Here is a 19,995-nt window from a genome sequence, read left to right as displayed (position 1 = left end):
TTAGCTTCAAGTTATTACATTTATGACTCTTCATTTCACAAAATTATAAATAAATTATTCCGTTACGACAAGACGACTGACAGTTTTGTAGAAAAAATTAAAACAAAAGGAGATAATGTAGGATTTATAAGTCGCGTTATATCTAAATATGATGTTGAGTTCATTCACAATTCGTACGGTGAATATTTTGCAGCGTTATATCTATTTGATAACGAACCATCCAAAGCACGTGACAAAAATTTTATTTCTGACGGTAGATATAACAACATTCGGTTTTTTTTAGATTTAAAGTTAGCGAAAAATTCGAAATGTTTAGTAGGTGTTATATATAAGAATCTTACAATTCTAAAGGAATTTACTGATGCAGATTTACTTAAAAAGGATATCATTGGTCGTGACATTTTGGAAGTGGCTTGCGCCTGGAATAAAAGTTATCCTCTTGTTAAAAACAATATTATTTTGATTGACAAAAGTTTTAACACGGAATGGTTAATCAGCAATAATAAAAAAGTCGTTAGAACCCTAAATTATCGTGATATAGCACCAGAATTTTATAAATTCCTCGCATCGGGTCATGTGTGTTTTAAAAAATTGATGATTTTGTTACCATTTTTGATTCCAGTATATGACGGGAATCAGTTCGCTAAAGAATATTTAGTGGCGGTTTTATATTATGCAATCAGGTTTGATTGTCCAATAATATATGAGTGTATTAAAAATTCTATTCCTTTAAAAACCACATACAATAATATTAGTTCAAGAAGCATTTTAGCCTTAGCTCTTCTTAATAGGTCAGCACAAATATTAAAAAAAGTTCTTTCCAAAAAACGATTTAGTTCTGAATGGGACTGCGTAGAAGAACTTTCAATTTTGAATTCGGAAATTGACGAAGTATTGAGTTTTGCGTTAGATTTGCCAGAGTTTAGAACAGATGTGCCAAATTCGAAAGGTCAGTCGTTGGCGCATTATGCATGTGAAAACAATCTAACTAAGACGTTACGTTCATTAATTCTCAGAGAAGCAAACATGAATGATCGGGATAGGAACGGAAAACGTCCTATAGATCTTGCACGTCAAAAAGGGTATTCAGATTGTTTAAAACACATAGCACAAATTGACGTTTTGGATAAAGCCGGTCGGTTGCCGCTTCATTACGCTTGTGAGGATGGAGATTTAGGTGTGACAGAAATACTTTTAACGAATGGTGCGAAAGTTGACATTCCGGATAGAGATGGACGACTGCCGATACATTATGCTTGTAAACACGGAAGGTTAAACCTAGTAGAATTACTGGTAACGAACGGTGCGAAATTTGATGTTCCGGACAGAGGTGGTCAGCTACCGATGCACTATGCGTTCAGAAATAATCTGTGGGGATGTGATATAATTTTATTTTTGTGTAAAAAAGGTGCGAAAGTGGATGTTCCGGATGGAAAAGGACGGCTGCCGATAAATTATGCTTGTGAACACGGAGATTTAAACATGGTAGAATTACTGGCAAGGAATGGAGCGAAATTTGATGTTCCGGACAGAGGTGGTCAGCTACCGATGCACTATGCGTGCAGAAATGATCGGTGGGGATGTTATATAATTTTATTTTTGTGTAAAAAAGGTGCGAAAGTGGATGTTCCGGATGGAGATGGACAACTGCCGATACATTATGCTTGTAATCACGGAACATTACCCCTGGTAGAATTACTGGTAACGAACGGTGCGAAATTTGATGTTCCGGACGGAGGTGGTCAGCTACCGATGCACCATGCGTTCAGAAATGATCGGTGGGGATGTGATATAATTTTATTTTTGTATAAAAAAGGTTCGAAAGTGGATGTTCCGGATGGAGATGGACAACTGCCGATACATTATGCTTGTAAACACGGAACATTAAACCTGGTAGAATTACTGGTAACGAACGGTGCGAAATTTGATGTTCCGGACAGAGGTGGTCAGCTACCGATGCACCATGCGTGCAGAAATGTGTGGGAGGCACGTGATATAATTTTATTTTTGTGTAGAAAGGGTGCGAAAGTGGATGTTCCGGATGGAAATGGACAACTGCCGATACATTATGCTTGTGAACACGGAACATCAAACCTGGTAGAATTACTGGTAACGAACGGAGCCAAATTTGATGTTCCGGACAACGGTAGTCAGCTACCGATGCACTATGCGTGCAGAAATGTTCGGTGGGGATGTGATATAATTTTATTATTGTGTAAAAAAGGTGCGAAAGTGGATGTTCCGGATGGAGATGGACAACTGCCGATACATTATGCTTGTAAACACGGAACATTAAACCTGGTAGAATTACTGGTAACGAACGGAGCGAAATTTGATGTTCCAGACAGAGGTGGTCAGCTACCGATGCACTATGCGTGCAGAAATATTCGGAGGGGATGTGATATAATTTTATTTTTGTGTAAAAAAGGTGCGAAAGTGGATGTTCCGGATGGAGATGGAAAACTGCCGATACATTATGCTTGTGAACACGGAACATTAAACCTGGTAGAATTACTGGTAACGAACGGAGCGAAATTTGATGTTCCGGACAGAGGTGGTCAGCTACCGATGCACTATGCGTGCAGTAATGTTCGGTGGAGATGTGATATAGTTTTATTTTTGCAAGATAAATTTCTAAAGTGAATGTTCCGGATGGAGATGGACGGCTGCCGATACATTATAGTTGTGAACACGGAACTTTAAGAACATTGAAATTATTAGTATCGAATGGTGCGAAAGTGAATATTCTGGATCACAGTGGCAAACTGCCGATCGACTACGCGCAGAAAAACCGAAACTTTGACAGTAACATGAGGAATTTTTTGTTAAAAAACACGAAATCTAAAATTCTCGAAACAATTACCGATAAAGGAGTTCTGATAAAATTTTTTGATGGATATCGTGTAGTACTTTTGTTACGTAGGTATATGAATATGCGTGATTCTATTTCATTTGACATGTCCATCCGTCCAGTTACTATACTATTTTATACTTAGTAATCGTTTTCATTTAAATACGACGCAACCTAACGATGAAGTCCTTTCTCCTTATTAGTTTCACTTCCATGCACACGCAAATAAGCAATAAAACTTTTTGCCTATAATACACTAGTTACAAAATTTTCTTCTTTTTATGTCCGATGATCGAAACAGAGAGCTCCGAAATATTTTAGTTTCTGTGATATTTTTAATTAACATGTATTAGGACCAAATTACTTATAAATAAATCAAAATCTATTAAAGCCAACGATGTTATTATATGCGAAAAATTTGCCAAACTGCCATTATCATAGATTTAAAATGACGCGATTCCTTTGAAAGGACATTTTGGAGATCATAAAACACAGCGTAGAAAATGAGTTTACTTGCTAAGGCAATTTAAAAATATTAAATTTTAAGGCATTGAATTTATTGTTTTTAAGATTTATCACGGTTATTATAGTGCATCGTAGTAAAGGACCTTAACCAATCAAGTAAAATGAACATATAGATCAAGATTAAATTTGTCATTAATTTATTAGGTGTGAATATGCAGAAAATATATATAGATATAGAAATCATTAACGTTCAAATCCAATTCAAAAATTTATAGAGGAATGACCTGATATTTCAGTGTTTTGCGACACAGTTATGTGGGATCTAATTATTTTTAGACCGTTAAATAATAATAACAAATTAATATTTTAACTATAAACGTACAAAATTTGTCAAAGATTGAAATTTTCACCGTTTTCTTTAAGTTGATATACAGGGTGTCTCAGAAATAAGTACATTAATTTTAATCAGTTATAGAGCTCATTGAACTCAACAACTTTTCTTAGTAGAGTTTTGTCAAGAACTTTTTAATTATCAAGTTAAAAATTGTTAAAGTTATACCCCAATTAAGGTTATCCGCCCATGCATCCTCAGTTACCCATGGACACTAATAATTATTATAATTAATAATTTATGGTCAAAAACAGTTACTAGGATACGTATTTTCCTAATCTTGTCAATGTGACAAACATTTAGAGAGAAATTGAAAATCCTGCTCCCTAATGGCGTACGGAATTTCAACGGCCCAAATGTGGGTGTTGAACATCTTCCCTCGTGTAACCGACCTTATCAGTTGATGGTATAAGAGATACAAAATTTGCTTGTTCGTTTATTTTTCTATTAACCCACTCACAAAAGTTTTGCCTACGTGGTAAGTCTGTTAGTTTCAATAACTGAACTTTCTGGTCCTGAAAGGGGTACATTTGTTCTCTGAGTATCCTACAAATACTACTCTCCGATACATCACACTAGACAATGATACGTGCTAGTGCCCGGTCGAGCTTCGACACTCTTCAAAACAGTCTCTTCAATATTAGCAATTCTATTACTACGTAACTTACCCCGATCCTGAGGTGCAGGTTTAAAAGATCCGTACTCTCGAAAATGCTGCAACGTTCTTAAAACTGCGCACATTTGGCAGACGATTTGGGAGGTTTTCTGAAAAAATTCCTTGGGCGCGAGTGCCGTTTCCCCGAGCTTCACCGTACGTTAAAACGATATCGGTGCATTCCAGATTTGAAAACAAAGCCATTTCAACACATTTCGTCTATAAATTAGAAGTCTGTGCCAAACAAACTTTAAAGAGACAACGTTTAATAAAAACATTGACATAAAAATGATTGTCAGTGTCAAAACGGTTGCTACGGTACGTTCTTCATTGTTGTAGTGTTGCTATTATTTAAGTTATTATTTAAGGTGAACATAGACGGCTCGTGAATATATGGGTGGGAAAATTCGAAATTCGACTTGAGTTTTCGAAAAAATGCTAGATAAAAAAGTTGTTCCGTTTCACGGGTTCTGCTACTGGTTAAAATTAATGTACTTATTTCTGAGACATCCTGTATATACCGATCGGTTTGAGGAATTCTTAAATTTTTAACTCTCTGGAAATAGTCTGTGATATCTGTCATAAATGTTATATATTTTAGTATAATTGGAGTCCATCCATGTTAACACGCCTAAGTTTATTTATTTACGTATTATACAGGGTATTTTTGAAATAGATGGAAACTTTTTTTAAGGTAATTGGTCATGATGTAGAGAATTTATGCATCAAATATTGATCTAATAAAAATCCTTTAGTTTTCGAGATAAAATTGATTGAAAATCTGTTAAAATTTGCGTGTGCGCTACTGATTCCAAAAATGTTAAAGGTAAATTTGATCACTATAGTAATTTAAAGTAGGTAAAATTGTTGCTTGTTAACATGACAATACATTCATTAGCCCATCATTTTTTGACGTTTTTGCAATTTTTTGGAACAACAAAATGAATTTTTCTAATTCTGAAATGACTGACATGGTTCTGATGTATGGACAAGTCTTAGGAAACTCCTTGGAAGCTCGACGTTTATACCAAGAAGCATTTCCCGAACGAAGATTGCCAAATCATAAAACATTTGCTAACGTTGTTCAGCGTCTACGAGAAAATGGGAAATTTCAACCTCGTTTTAGTGATCGTGGCCGTGAAAGGACAGAACGGACACTTGATGCCGAAGAAGAAATTTTGAATGTCGTTGAAAACGATCCAGGTATAAGCATTAGACGATTGTCTTACCGAGTGGGAGTTTCATTTGAATGCGTGCGATTTCTTTTTATGGGGTCACATGAAAGAGTTGGTTTACCGAACACCAGTAAATTCTGTTGAGGAACTTTGGGACAGAATAACAAATGTAGCTGCTGAAATTAGAGCACATCCCGAAATGATAACCAGAACCCAACAGTCATTGATTAGACGTGCGGAAGCGTGTATACGAAATGGTGGTGGACATTTTGAAAATTTGCTCTAGTTGCATACGTTACGTTTTGTTTCATTTTATGGTTGATTAAATTATGATTTTGAAGTTTTAATTGTCAGTTCATTAATTATTGTCATTGTTTATTTGTTGCTAGCAATAAATTAATAGCAACAGTAGTTACACCTCGGCAGTTTTCAGTTACTAGGTTTCACATTTTTTCGTGAAACCATTATTTATCAGTGGAGGAATGAATGTTTGGATAGGGGTTAAATTTTCCTTTCAAAATTTTACTAAAACAACAAACGTTCATTTGACTTCTTAGGTTCCCTACATTCACCAGATTTTTTGTTTTCATGTATTTCAATAACACCCTGTATACATTAAAATTATCGGGTGTCTAATTGAACCCTGGTTAGTGAGCTGCTTCCCACTTTATCGTTTTTTCCGTATGTCGTATAGTGTTTGTCATTGTGTTGGAGACAGTTGTCATTTCGCTGTCAGAGTTAATTAAAAAATTATTAATTCACAAAAGTCGGTGTGACAACGAATGACAGCTGCTAACATGACAGTCTTGACCAAGTTTTCATTTAGATACCCGATATTTTATGGCAAATAGTTAAGGTGTAGCGTAAAATGTACTGTCACGCCCTGTGACCATACAGATTGTTTTGTAATAAAACCATGTATTTGTTACATTAAAATATACCAACTAAACTGTGATAATAAATGCAATTCTTTTTGATGTGGGCTATTATTACACCAATGACAAGATTCTTCAAGGAATCCACAAAACAGCGACCATTCTTTTAAATTGGACGCGGTAAGTGGACATTTATATTTGGGATATTTAAAGTTATACCTTTCTTAATAATATAGTATGTACCGCCCAATTCTTCTTTTCCAATGTATTTTTATTAAAGAACTATTTTTACTAATATTAATCGTTTACAGGCAAAAGATGCTGTTTTATATGCGTTACGGATGTAATGAAGACAAAAGAACCGTATTTGTAAAAATTCATGTAATTTAATTTTTAGTTTAAATTTATTATAACTTTAAGAGAACAAATACTACGTGCACACTTAGTATCCATGTTTTCGACAGTGTGCTTAAAAAATTAGTAAGTATTAAATAAATAATCAGACGAGAAAGAGAAAGCTCCCGACATAGCAACTAGTCTTGTCACTTAGAAGAGTAGATTGCGTCGATAAGAACTTTAAACCTTTAATGCATTATGGTTCGGTTCCAAAATTGCTGTTATATTAGAATTCGTAAACATTTATTAAGTATCATCTTCAAAATAGTACAACAAACAACAATAATATATAAATATAAATATAAATCATTTCTTCTAGACTACACCTTATAACAGTAACTTTTTCTAGAATAAATACATTAAGAAAAAATCCAACATCAAAATCTTCAAAAACGACTAAATGAGCAAATCAACGAACACAGGGAAGTACTTCTAAAACACTTTGGCAACATTTATATAGAGGTCGTGTTCTATATTCTTAAATCTTATACATTGGTGCTTTTTGACACAGTTGGAAGATAATATTGAGGTCAATTCGTGTTACACACTAGTTTTTTTTTTTTTTTGTTCTCAGGGTACAAAAATGAATACAAATTGACTACGAATATTCCTGTCATCAGTCTTGAGGTGATATTAAACCAAATAAGTGATATTATATACCCTGCCTTTATGAATAGAATACTTATTGCCTTACTCAGTTTGTTTCAGACTTATCTACTGTTACATATAAAGGTTTGTACAGTACAATAGGCTCCCTAATGTGGTGTTCATTTCCATCGTAGACTTGTCCGAGGAGGAATTCTGGTCCGATGTATTGACCGCCTTCGACGTGGGAACACGCATGTTCTGCAAAGGACCGTAAATCAACAATAAATTATCCAAAAACCTACCGATTTCAGATGAATTTTCATAATTTTAAAATTAAACTTCTTGATTTTTTAACACGAAAACTATTCAAATATAATATAACCAAACTCTACTGATTCTAACAATGTAACTTTTGCTATACCAGCGTTTTTAAATTTCTAGCAAAAAAATCTTTCTTTGTGATATGATATAATAATTTTGAGAAAAATCATCAAGATAATGTCTGGAATTTTTGAAGATAAAGACGAAAACAAAGTTTTTGTACCCTCAGAAGTTCTGGACGAAAGTTTGGAAACTATCAATTAAGTGGTGCCAGCAAAATCCAAGCATTCGTATGAAAAAGAATATACGAATTTTTGTGAATGGAGGAAGCGAAATCATGCGAAAGGAGTGGACGAAAGAATAATTTTGCCTTATATTTCGGAATGGTCTAAAAATGCAAAATCTTCGTCAGGATGGTAGTATTATTCCCAACTGCAGAAAATGTTATCTGTGAAAGAAAATATTGATATAAGCAGATTTGTGACATCGCAACGGTTATTATTTATGAGGTTTTAAACTATTAATTGTTATAGATTTCATCAAGTATCGGCTTTCCTAAAATAACAGTCTGTAGGGCACAGACCAAAGAAATCCAAGATGTTCACGCTCGATGAAATGGAAATGTTCTTAGATAATCCTTCTGATGATGAATATTTAATACAAAAAGTAATTTTTATCGTAGCATTGGTGAATTGGTGGCCGAAGAATACACGGCTCATAGTTTTAGGTGTTCGAGTGCAACTCTACCAGCAGACTCTGTGGCAGTTTCAACAGTTGTAAAGTGACACGTGACACGGTGGCTGGCGGTCGAATAGTGTTGTGGAAGAATACATAGAAGATTCTCTGAACATGAAATCGAAATTTTGAGAAGAATCATCAAGCAATCCTCAAAATCGTTAATAATAGATCTGTCTTGAATTGTAACTTTTATATTTCAGACTACAAAGATAAAAACTAATTCACTGTTAATATTTCTGTAGAGGAAATAAAAATCTGTTCTTGTTTGAAATTTTTTAATTCACTAAACGCTTTGATTTCACTAGTGAATCATGAACAGCTTATGAAGGTTACTGTGGAGTTAATAATAACTATTTAACGAATAAATTTGTTAATAAAGGCGATTAATAATTGAGTTAGTTACAATACTGTGATAACCCAAACTTCCCGCCTTTAAATTGACCTTGAAAAAGTTTAAAAGGCCCGCGAAAAATTTAAAAATTCAAAGTTTGGCCTTGGCTGTGATCGTCTAACAAATAGGAACCTACGTTGTGTGTGTTTTTTTTTTTTTTGAAAAATGGTGGGAAGACGTTCTTTCATACAAGTGCATACCCTGTCGAGAGCGCAAGAAATAATAGACAAAATTGTTTTGGAGGGGGGAATACGGCACCCCCCTCACAGGAGGAAAGACGCTGCAAAGATTTACTCCTCAACGCAAAAACCCCCTTTTTGTTTTATTCCCGGACATATTACATTTCAAACACCTTAAGATATATGAAAGAAAAACACTCGCGAATTGACAGACATACACATATGAAAAACGAACAAACGGAAAATACTATACATCTGTTTGAAATCAATGCAAATATTTGAATATCACAAATTTAATAAAACAAAGCAAGCTAAATCAGGTAATTGGATGCAAATACACAAGTTATTACAAGCGTGTGGCGGTCGAACAAAATATATATCAATTTCATTTACGAGCACAACAAGATACCCAGAGGGGGCGTCGTAGCGTGAGCGAAGTTTGGAGCTCCCGGTCTGGGCTGGTTTCCCCCGCGACGGTGATTCTATCTACACCAAGCCTGCCGCACAGCACCCTCCATGACGAACATGTCGTCCTAGCAGGCAGTTTCGGCCGAAAAACTAGAGGTGAAGTCCGGTCGACAACTACCTCGTCGTCCAGACCGTTCCCACTGAAATCTGATTCAAAGCCTGCACATCTTGTGCAGATAGCGCGATACATTCCGCTACCTCAACTAGGAACCGCGCCCATCGCCGACACTACGTGTCACTGTGTTATTTACCTTCAATTCTATTTAAATGTTCGAACTCTATGACTCTAATATTAAATTACAACCTAACAAGTGTTAAAGTTTCAAAGAGCAATAAACAACATTTAAATTCCCCATACAATCTTGTGAAATTTTAAACAACAAATAATTCTTATGTGAGATTAAAGTTGGACATCAAATAATTTATATGATAGAAACATTCATCAACAAAGTATTTACAAAACAAAACTTAGCGAGGATTTATGCAACAAAAGATCTGGTGTGAAATAAACTTGTGCAAATAAAATATTATGTTACGTTAAAAACTGTCGAACAGGAAATTTACGTTCCATTAAAATTATACAACAAATACAATTACTGAGGTTAAAATTGTTTAAATTAAAGAAAAATTGTATGAGGCGAAAATTTGCAGAGTTAACAATATTTACAAGGGATTAATATTTGCCACACTATCAACGGTTCAAACAAAGAGTTTACATTATGCCAAATTATATCATGATCTAATTGATTGGTTACTTCAAAAATAATTTACTTTGAGAGTTTAAAATACTATGAACTGGTTACCCCAACAAAACACATAATAAACAAACACAAAAATATCCAATCATCGCCCCGAGGAAAAAGCGTCTCGGTGATGTAAATTTTCTGTAGCGTTGGGAGGCATGCCTTGATAAATTAATCAATCTGTCGTTGTGAAGCATGCCCCGATGAATTAATCGTGATAACGATGATAACCACCTAAGGGGAGAAAATATCATAACCCCCCCAGCCAATTCGCAGTATAATGAACATGTTTAACTGCCGTAAATGAACTATTAGCAATCTTGTGTGAAGAATTTAGAAGTGTTATAATGTTACACTTACGTATATGCATCCAGAGACCTATTCGTAATTAAACATAAGGCGTTTTTCCCGACTAATTGAATTTCATGAAATCTTCTAGCAAATGATTTATTTAAATAATCCTGATTGTTAAATTGTGTTTGCTCTAGCTGAGTATTAAGAAAAACTAGCTTGATTGGTGAATTTACAAACAATGAAACAAATTTACAACACGTGGTTTTTCGCGTCGACCGGAAGTCTCCAATTTTTGATTAAAAGGGCGCAAGAATTAACCGCGCGGCTTGGGGACAACTGTATCATTATGAAAAATACGTTTGATTGTCGTTAAACAAAGGCTTCCTCCCATTTTATTAACTACCAACCCAACTAATTTAAACCTAGCGCTTACCACGTTGTTACACTCACACCGCCACATTCATAATTGCTCGATTCTACGCCATGCAGTTTTTCTCTACCAACCCTCTAACTGAAATCACCCTAGCGCTACGTGCTGCCATCTAACCCAATGATCATGCATTAACCCAGCCATGTCTATTTGGTTGCCTATGTTTAACGATTCCCTTTTTCGTGATTGAATTTTTTTTTTTTTTTCAAATTCAAATTATTCAAATGTGATTTCGCGCCGCTGTTAATTAATTTCAGCGCGAAAACTTTGATTTAAATTCGGTCACCACAATACTTTTCCGGCGATCGTAATTTTATTAAATTACAGAAAATTCAAACCACAGATTATGGATACCAGATAGTTCACTCAGCTGTCGGCACTTTGAAGTCGGTGTCCCGAGATTTCAAGCGGTATTCACGCTACTACGCACGCTCTATCAAAATTGGTTCGCAAGCTTTGAATTTAAAAGCGCGGCGGTCAGAGAAAAATTACAGCGATGATGCAAGGGATGAGGTTCTAAGTGAAGAAAAAACGAACAAAATACTTATTTGCCTTACACAAAATGATTTATGATTATTACAAATGCTTAACATTTCACAATTTCCTCTGAAAAGAATTGCGGACACATGCATTGGCATTAAAAAATTTTAGAGCATAAAAAACACGTATTCTCGAATATAGTGCTAATAAGAAAGTGGTGTTAAAATTTTTGCATGGCGAATAAACGTAACCTCTTTAACTATACGGCTTAAAGGGTTACCGAAAGTTAGAAGAATTGGAGGGAATAGTTAATGAAATTTGCTGCGCTTGCCTTTCTGAACTTTGTTGTTACAGTTTTCTAATCTACTCGTCTTTATAGTGATCTTCGATTTTTGGTGGTTATTTAAGACTGAAACGAGTTTAAAGGAAAAGAAGGGAAAATGTTTTATTCTCTTATTCATTTACAAAATCAGGCATTATAGACAAGATATATTTACTAAACGATACTATAATACAGTTTAATGCAGGTAGGTATTTATTTAACTAATTTTCTGAGTATTTTAAAACTTTTAAAAAATCCCTTCGTAACCAAAAAACGTAGAAATTAATTCTTGTAATGTTATTTATTCCCTGAATTGTTACCTAAACTTTTATTCTTATATCTGCTTCATTGTAAATGTTATTTTGCGTGTTAATCTGTCAAACCAGTTTCAAAGAGATTTAAAAGTGCTGAACCAATTTTAGTGTCATGCGCACGGAAAATTTGCGGACAGTTACGCCCACAAGTGAACCATCTGGTATCCGTAATCTGTGTTCAAACTATGAGTTATGCAACCAAACATACAAATGAAAAATTATTAGTTCACTAAATTTGGATATGTCCAAATCATGATGGATGCTTAAAGTGGACCGAAGCATACAATACTTTTTTTACTTTTGGAGAATTTCGGCGACAGTTCAGGAGGGACTGGGGGTATATCTGGTTGCCTAAAATCATGCATTAATAAGCCTCTTGCACAGTATAGATATCAACACGAGCTGTCTCTACTGATTGATATCTATACTGTGCGTCTTGCTCTCTTGCTTTTCTAATAAGAAAAGCTTTGATATTTTAAACACATCAAGCTCTCCTACAACTCTCTTTTCAAGTTGTCTTCCTGTATCAATTAGTTCGATTTGGGTTTTCGTAAAGTGAAATTCAAAATTGCAAAAGTGTTTTAAAAATTACTGAAAATTTTAATAGTTAAGAAATCGGTAAGTGTTTGGATAATTGCCAACACCGCCGCGAATTCTCCCATATAAAACGCATTGCCAAGTCAAACCGGAACGGACTTTGGCTTCTCAAAATCTGTACCAGCCACAGGAAAACCAACTTACCGTATCGTATTGTAGGTGAGGTGTTCGTGTTCGGTATCCACAAAGGTACAATCGCTATAGTAATCGGGAAATTGACTTGGGCAACGTCTACGTCTTTATCACTGTCTAGACTTACCTACAACTCGCAAAAGTTACACAGAAACTAACACCTCCGCCATACGTACTGAAAGCACATAATAGATTTGTACTAATCTACAAATTCCAACAAGTGTTGTAGGCATCGGAGGTAAAACAAGGCTATTGGAACCGTCCCATTTGCTACGAGAGTGCAGCTTGACGTTGCTCCCTCTGCAAGCAAACGTCATCAAGTCATCGAAAGGCGTTTCTAATTTGCAGACCACAGTTTATCTTGCAGACTGGGGGTTAAAAATGCTCCAATCAAGTTGAAACTCAACATTTGCTTATTTCTCAATACGAAGATTATTGACACAAAATTTCAACCCGATCGGAGAAACCGTTAAAAACTACCCCCAAAACAACCTTGCAGACTGGCACTTAAAAATACTCTAATCAAGTTAAATTTTGACATTCGCTAGTTTTTCAATACGAAGATTATTGATGCAAAATTTCAGCCCATTCCGAGAAACCCTCAAAAATCATCCCCAAAACAACCTTGCAGACTGGGGGTTAAAAATGATCCAATCAAGTTAAAACTCGATATTTGCTTATTTCTCAATACGAAGATTGTTGATACAAAATTTCAAGCCGTTCGGAGAAACCCTTAACAACCACCCTTAAAACAGATTTGCAGACTGGGGGTTAAAAATGCTCCAATCAAGTTAAAACTCGATATTTGCTTATTTCTCAATACGAAGATTGTTAATACAAAATTTCAACCCGTTCGGAGAAACCGTTAAAAACTACCCCTAAAACAACCTTGCAGACTAGGGCTTAAAAATACTCTAATCAAGTCATAATTTGACATTAATTTATTTTTTTATTATTTTATTGTTAATTATTAATTAATTTATTTATATTTAAATTTAAAAAATATATAAATTACGAATACATATAGGAGTATTTCTTACAGATACGTGAATTGTGATAATTTGAGTTCATGTTTATCGCTGTTAGATAATTGTTGCTACTATGTAAGAATGCATAAGTTGGGCATTTTTTCGTCCAATCTCTCATTTTTTGTGCGTTTTTACACGTCATTTTTGCTGTTAACTTGGTTCATTCAGTACATACTATATGCTGGTTTTGAGTTCTTTGAGATATAATTAAACTTTCATCATCACTCAAAAAATACAAAGTTAGTGGTGTCCAGAAGAGAAAATTTAAAATTCAGAGGAAACAAAATCTTAAAGATATTTTAAAGAAAATTAGAGACATTTTTAATTTCCGAGAAACTTAACGTAAAAAAAAAACGTTTTGAGAAAAAGTTTAAATTAATAATAGGAAGCTCAAACTTAATTTTATTTGAATTTCAAAAAGAACCCAGAAATATGCTAATTTCTTAATTAATTATTATTAATGGGAAAACAGATAAAGATTCGTTATATTCAATACGACGCAAAATTGTCTTCATATGTAGGTCTTACAGCTTTTGGATGGTGTCCACGTCCATTTCTCTAACTGTCTGGTAAATTGTTCTTCTTAATTGTTCTTCTAAATTGGCTTCTCAGCCGTTGTTGTAAACCTTTCTACTTAGTATTCCCCAAATTTTGTTTTCGATTGTTCGCACTGGGGGCACTATGGGAGGATTACCTTTTCTTAGGTACAAAACTTATATTATTGCTTTCTAACCAATCCCTGGACATTCTAGTATAATGGCAACTTGCTAAATTTGGCCAAAATATTACATCGTCGTTATTATGGTGTTCTCATATATTGTTATGTATTGACTGCGTCACTTTTAGTATGGCCAATGAATTGTGCTGAAACGCCGGCCGGAGATATAGCCCATCAAACCAAAATTTTATCTTCAAACTTTGCCTTCGACTTAAATTTTACTTGTAATTTCTTCTATATTGTTTGTATAAAATCCATCGTTACCTTCCATCTCTGAATGGGCAAACGTAAAATATTTTTCATCGCCCAGCACAACCACACGATTGTCCAGAAAATGATGAATTCTCAATAGCCGGCAACATCTAAGAATTCTCTCTAACTGCGATGCTGTATGTTTTGAACATTTAGCTCTTTTGCTGTATTTTAAGTTGTTTTTGCCTATTTCTCTAGAAACTGTTATATAGGAACTCTAAACAATCGAGCCAATCTTCTTGTTGATGTTCCAGGCTCTTGTGTTTCTTCTTAATCTTTCTAAACTTATTGTGATATTGCTACCTCGCAGTCTTTAATTGTTCTGTATATAGTTGCGCGTGTAATATATTTGGTCCAAAATATATTCACAATTTCACTTTTAGATACTTGGGTAACTAACTGGTATATGGCTCTTTGCAACTCTATTTTGTATGACATTGTTTAAGCGTTAATTGGCGTTAATTGACATAAATCTATGACATAAATTGTATAAAATGGGAAATAAGAAAGTTTGTTTGGTTACGCTGTTGCAAATGTAACTTGATTCGATTGCATTTTAAGTTAAAAAAAAGATAGGAGTATATGTAAATTTTTCTCAAAACTCTTTTACGTACTAGCGGTAAAAGTCACATAGAATTGGAAAATCTTAGTAAAAGTAAAGACGACTACAGTTAAGACTAATCTAGTTGAGTGCATGTATTTAGGGAAATTTTAGTTGTATTGATACATTAAATTCTTAGATGGAAATAACGATATAGATGTGAAAATTCAAGAAAAAAAAATATAGAATTTGAGAATATACATGATTTTAATCTTTCCAATGGCACTACATACCTTATTTATAAACTATTGACACATGATGTACAAATTAACAAAAAAAAAGACAAATAATCCCAAAATTTAATTCAATTTAACAAAATAACAGAAACAGACCAACTAGGATATTTTCTTAATTAAAATAATAAAGGAGGCTGTTGTTGTAAACAGTGTTTTTCATCATTTGATTATAAGTTTGGCAGTTAATAAACGTTTTCACGTTAACTCTTACAGACGTCTCCCAAATTGTCGCTCTGTTTCTGTTATTTTGTTAAATTAAATTTAATTCTGCGTTTATTTGTCTTCTTTTTTGTTGCTAATTTATACATCATGTGTCAACAGTGAATGGTCCTTTAATAAAATAACGATCACTAGTTAAATTAACAATTTCTAAAGTTTGGTTTTGCGAAATTTTACAGCGTGGCAGGTTTTTTGCCGGTCAGTGTATATACATTAAAATACAGTTATAAAAGGTAACAAAACAATATTTTTCATAATTAACAATGCATATTAAGATCATTAGGTGATTAATTATTGTAGGAATTAGCTCGGTTTGCGCAAAGGTGGAGATAACACAACGACCGTAGCAACGAATCTTAACCAATTAAAAACTCAAGTAAATTTGCTGCTGCTGCTTTTATATGCTTTCTTATGAAATTATTTTTGTTTTATGCCTAGTATCCCGCAAACGCTTTCGAGCACGCCACTGGAACAACCAGTTTCTCGGAGGACCTGGAAGAACCATTTATGACCCTAGTAGAAAGCGCGGTACCAGGCATTTTTTCAATCAATCTTCCCTCCTCTCATTCTACCTCTATGGTGCGCACTTACTTTAGACATTATGTACTGTCTCTTTACATGTGTCTGAAATTTTTCTGCTACTTGTACTTTAAATGAATGTCAACTATCAATCATTTAATTTATAAGTTGCTTCAAGGTGACTAAAATTTGACATGATAATTTTTTGTGTAAAGAACTCAGCAAGTGGTAACTTTCGACTCAATTGGAGTATTTTTAAGCTCCCGTATGAAAGATTGCTTTGGGGTACTTGTTAAGAGCAGCTTAAAAAAGACTGTTTTTTTTGCATTATCACTTCTCGTATAGATAAAAACTAAACACCAAGTTTCGATTTGGTAATAATATTTTTAAGGCCCAGTCTTCAAGGTTGTTTTGGGGGTAGCTTTTAACGGTTTCTCCAAACGGGTTGAAAATTTGCATCAACAATCTTCGTATTGAGAAATAAGCAAATCACGAGTTTTGACTTGATTGAAGTATTTTTTACCCCCAGTCTGCAAATCTGTCTGGGGGTAGTTTTTAAGGGTCTTTGCGAACGGGTTAAAATTTTGTGCCAACAATCTTCGTGTTGAGAAATAAGCAAATGTCGAGTTTTGACTTGATTGGAGTATTTTTAATCCCCAGCCTGCAAGGTTGTTTTGGGGGTGATTCTTGAGGGTTTCTTGAAATAGGCTGAGATTTCGTATCGATAATTCCCATATTGATAAACTAGCGAATATAAAATTTTGACTTGATTGGAGCATTTTTAATCCCCAGTCTGCAAGGTTGTTTTGGGGGTGATTTTTGAGCGTTTTTTCGAATAGGCTGAAATTTTGTATCAACAATCTTCGTATTGAGAAATTAAGAAATATCGAGTTCCGACTTGATTGGAGCATTTTTCACCCCCAGTCTGCAAGGTTGTTTTGGGGGTGATTTTTAAGGGTTTCCCCGAACGGCTTGAAATTTTGTATCAACAATCTTTGTATTGATAAATAAGCGACTGTCGAGTTTTGCTTTGATTGAAGCATTTTTAATCCCCAGTCTGCAAGGTTGTTTTGGGGGAGATTTTTGAGGGTTTTTTCGAATAGGCTGAAATTTTGTATCGATAATCCTTATATTGAGAAACTAGCGAATATTAAATTTTGACTTGATTGGAGCATTTTTAATCCCCAGTCTGCAAGGTTGTTTTGGGGGTGATTTTTGAGGGTTTCTTCAAATAGGCTGAGATTTTGTATCGATAATCCCCATATTGATAAACTAGCGAATATAAAATTTTGACTTGATTGGAGCATTTTTAAGCCCCAGTCTGCAAGGTTGTTTTGGGGGTAGTTTTCAACGATTTCTCCGAACGGGTTGAAATTTTGTATCAACAATCTTCGTATTGAGAAATTAGGAAATATCGAGTTTTGACTTGATTGGAGCATTTTTAACCCCCAGTCTGCAAGGTTGTTTTGGGGGTGATTTTTAAGGGTTTCTCCGAACGGCTTGAAATTTTGTATCAACAATCTTTGTATTGAGAAATAAGCGATTGTCGAGTTTTGACTTGATTGGAGTATTTTTAAGCCCCAGTCTGCAAGGTTGTTTTGGGGGTGGTTTTTAAGGGTTTCTCCGAACGGGTTGAAATTTTGTACCAACAATCTTCGTATTGGGAAATAAGCAAATGTCAAGTTTTGACTTGATTGCAGCATTTTTAACCCCCAGTCTGCAAGATAAACTGTGGTCTGCATATTAGACAGGCCCGTCATCGAAGCCCGACTTCGAAATACCTGTATTCGAAGACGTGGTGCTTCAGGTCCTTGCTCACGCCCAGGACTCCTCGGTCGATGACGAACTCGCAACACTCTTCCACTTCGCTTTGATTGTCGATTGTCGCTTTTAGCTTTACGCTTTCTTTGCAGACGTTGGCCGAGCGTTCGAGAACACAGCGGAGGCTGACGGTGCCTTTTTTGCAGCAGCAGCAAGCGGTACTTTTTCGGTTTTCGTAGATGAAAAACTAACATAAAAAATTTGTAAAATTTGAAAAATTGCAAATTGAGAAATTGGAACGATAATTGAAAATTTCGGCAGTCAACCAATTGAAAAATTGAAAAATACGAAAAATTGTGATATCAAAAAATTGATAGAATATTATAAATCTAGATTTTTTGAAACGTTATAAGATTTAAATCGAAAACCTAAAAATTCAGAAAAAATTGAAAAATTGTTTTTTTTTTCAGTTTTTCCCGAATTTTTAGTTTTTCGATTTTTCAATTTCTCGATTTTTCAGTTTTTCGATTTATCGATTTCACGATCTTCGAATAAAAAAATGGGAAAACTGCACAATTATAAAACTGAAAAAGCAAAAATGAAAAAACGAAAACTTTGAAAAATTTAAAAATTAGAAATCAAGAACTTGAAAACTAAAAGAAACGGAAATTCAAAAATGGAATGAATAAAAATTGTAAAACTTAAATCGAAAAAACGAAATATGTATTGTAAAATCGATACATATATTGAAAATGAAAGAAATCGAAAACTTGCATAACTGGAAATTCAAAAATTGCAAAATCGAAAAATTTAAAAATTGGAAAATCGAGGAATACAATCGAAAGAAACATTGAAAAAATAAAGGAAATTAAAAAGCGAATAATTGTGATATAACATCAAAACAATGAAAATTAAAAAATCGGGAAAAAGAAAATAAAAATCGAAGACCTGAAAAAGTCATGGAATTGAAAAACTGAAAAATCAAAAAATTAAAAATTAAGAAACTGGAAAGTCAAAAAATGAGAAATTGTAATATCGAAAAATTACAAATCGAGAAATTCAGGAAACGATAAGGTAATTGAAAAATTTGGATGTCAAGAAATTGAAAAAATTAAAAGTTGAAAAACGAAAAACTGTGATATGAAAAAAATTGGTCGAAGATAAATAAATTCAGATTTTTCCACAAATTTTAAGATTTGATTTTTATGACAGTACATAAGTTAATATAAAGATATATACGTAATGTTAAAGTAAATATATACAAAGAAGCGTGCTACGTGTTTGTTTCTTATCTGTCCAATAAAAATCCGTACAGACGGCAGACAGACAGACAGACAGACGGACAGACGAAAAGGGGAGACCTATTTCTTCGTACTCTGCGGGTCATGTAAAGTCGAGAAACCACAAGAGTATGGTATAAAGCCCTTTGGCCAGATTTTCCCTCACCTTGAAGTTCAGTCCAAAAAATACAATTTTTTAGATAAATTATAAAACTTTATTTTGCGAATTTATTTAATAAGAAATAAAAATCATTTTGTGCAATTAAAAAACTGTTGAATTAAATTAAAGAATGTCTTTATTTTCAGATTTCAAATACACAGCCCTCCACGAACGCTGACAACAGCTACAAATGCCACTACCTAGCAAACTTAATTTTTAAACTCCTGGGGGATGACCCAGAGTTGAGTCACAAATGACAACGAAGCCAAATTTACTCACAACTTGTTTGGTGAATATTTTGCCGCTTTGTACTTATTCGAAAATGAAACTTTTAAAGCACGCCACAAAAAATTAGTTGTGGGCGGTCGTTATAACAATATTCGATTTTTTTTTGATTTGATGTTAGCCAGAAATTC

General features: G+C 34.1%; 2 protein-coding genes across 2 annotated transcripts in view; one reads left to right on the top strand and one right to left on the bottom strand.

Moving 5' to 3' along the window:
* Window positions 1–22: 22 nt before the first annotated feature.
* LOC135138033 (serine/threonine-protein phosphatase 6 regulatory ankyrin repeat subunit C-like) overlaps window positions 23–19,995 on the top strand; it is a 74,966-nt gene continuing 54,993 nt past the window's right edge. Inside the window, exon 1 of the mRNA XM_064067863.1 lies at window positions 23–1,942. Coding sequence (XP_063923933.1) covers window positions 595–1,942 — 1,348 coding nt within the window. The 5' untranslated portion in view covers window positions 23–594. The remainder of the gene's footprint in view (window positions 1,943–19,995) is intronic.
* Window positions 7,503–19,526, bottom strand: LOC135137824 (uncharacterized). The gene is made up of 5 exons (XM_064067576.1): window positions 19,515–19,526; window positions 18,160–18,386; window positions 12,982–13,105; window positions 12,818–12,932; window positions 7,503–7,654 (listed from the first exon to the last, which is right to left on the bottom strand). The coding sequence occupies exons 1-5, from the start codon at window positions 19,524–19,526 to the stop codon at window positions 7,503–7,505; spliced, it is 630 nt and encodes a 209-aa protein (XP_063923646.1).

Source organism: Zophobas morio, unplaced genomic scaffold (genome assembly GCF_036711695.1).
Source record: "Zophobas morio isolate AGI-343-1 ecotype UQ-CSIRO unplaced genomic scaffold, CSIRO_AGI_Zmor_V1 ptg000030l, whole genome shotgun sequence".
NCBI lineage: Eukaryota > Metazoa > Arthropoda > Insecta > Coleoptera > Tenebrionidae > Zophobas > Zophobas morio.
The sequence above is the reverse complement of the archived record's forward strand: the minus strand, read 5'-3'. Positions and strand labels throughout refer to the sequence as shown.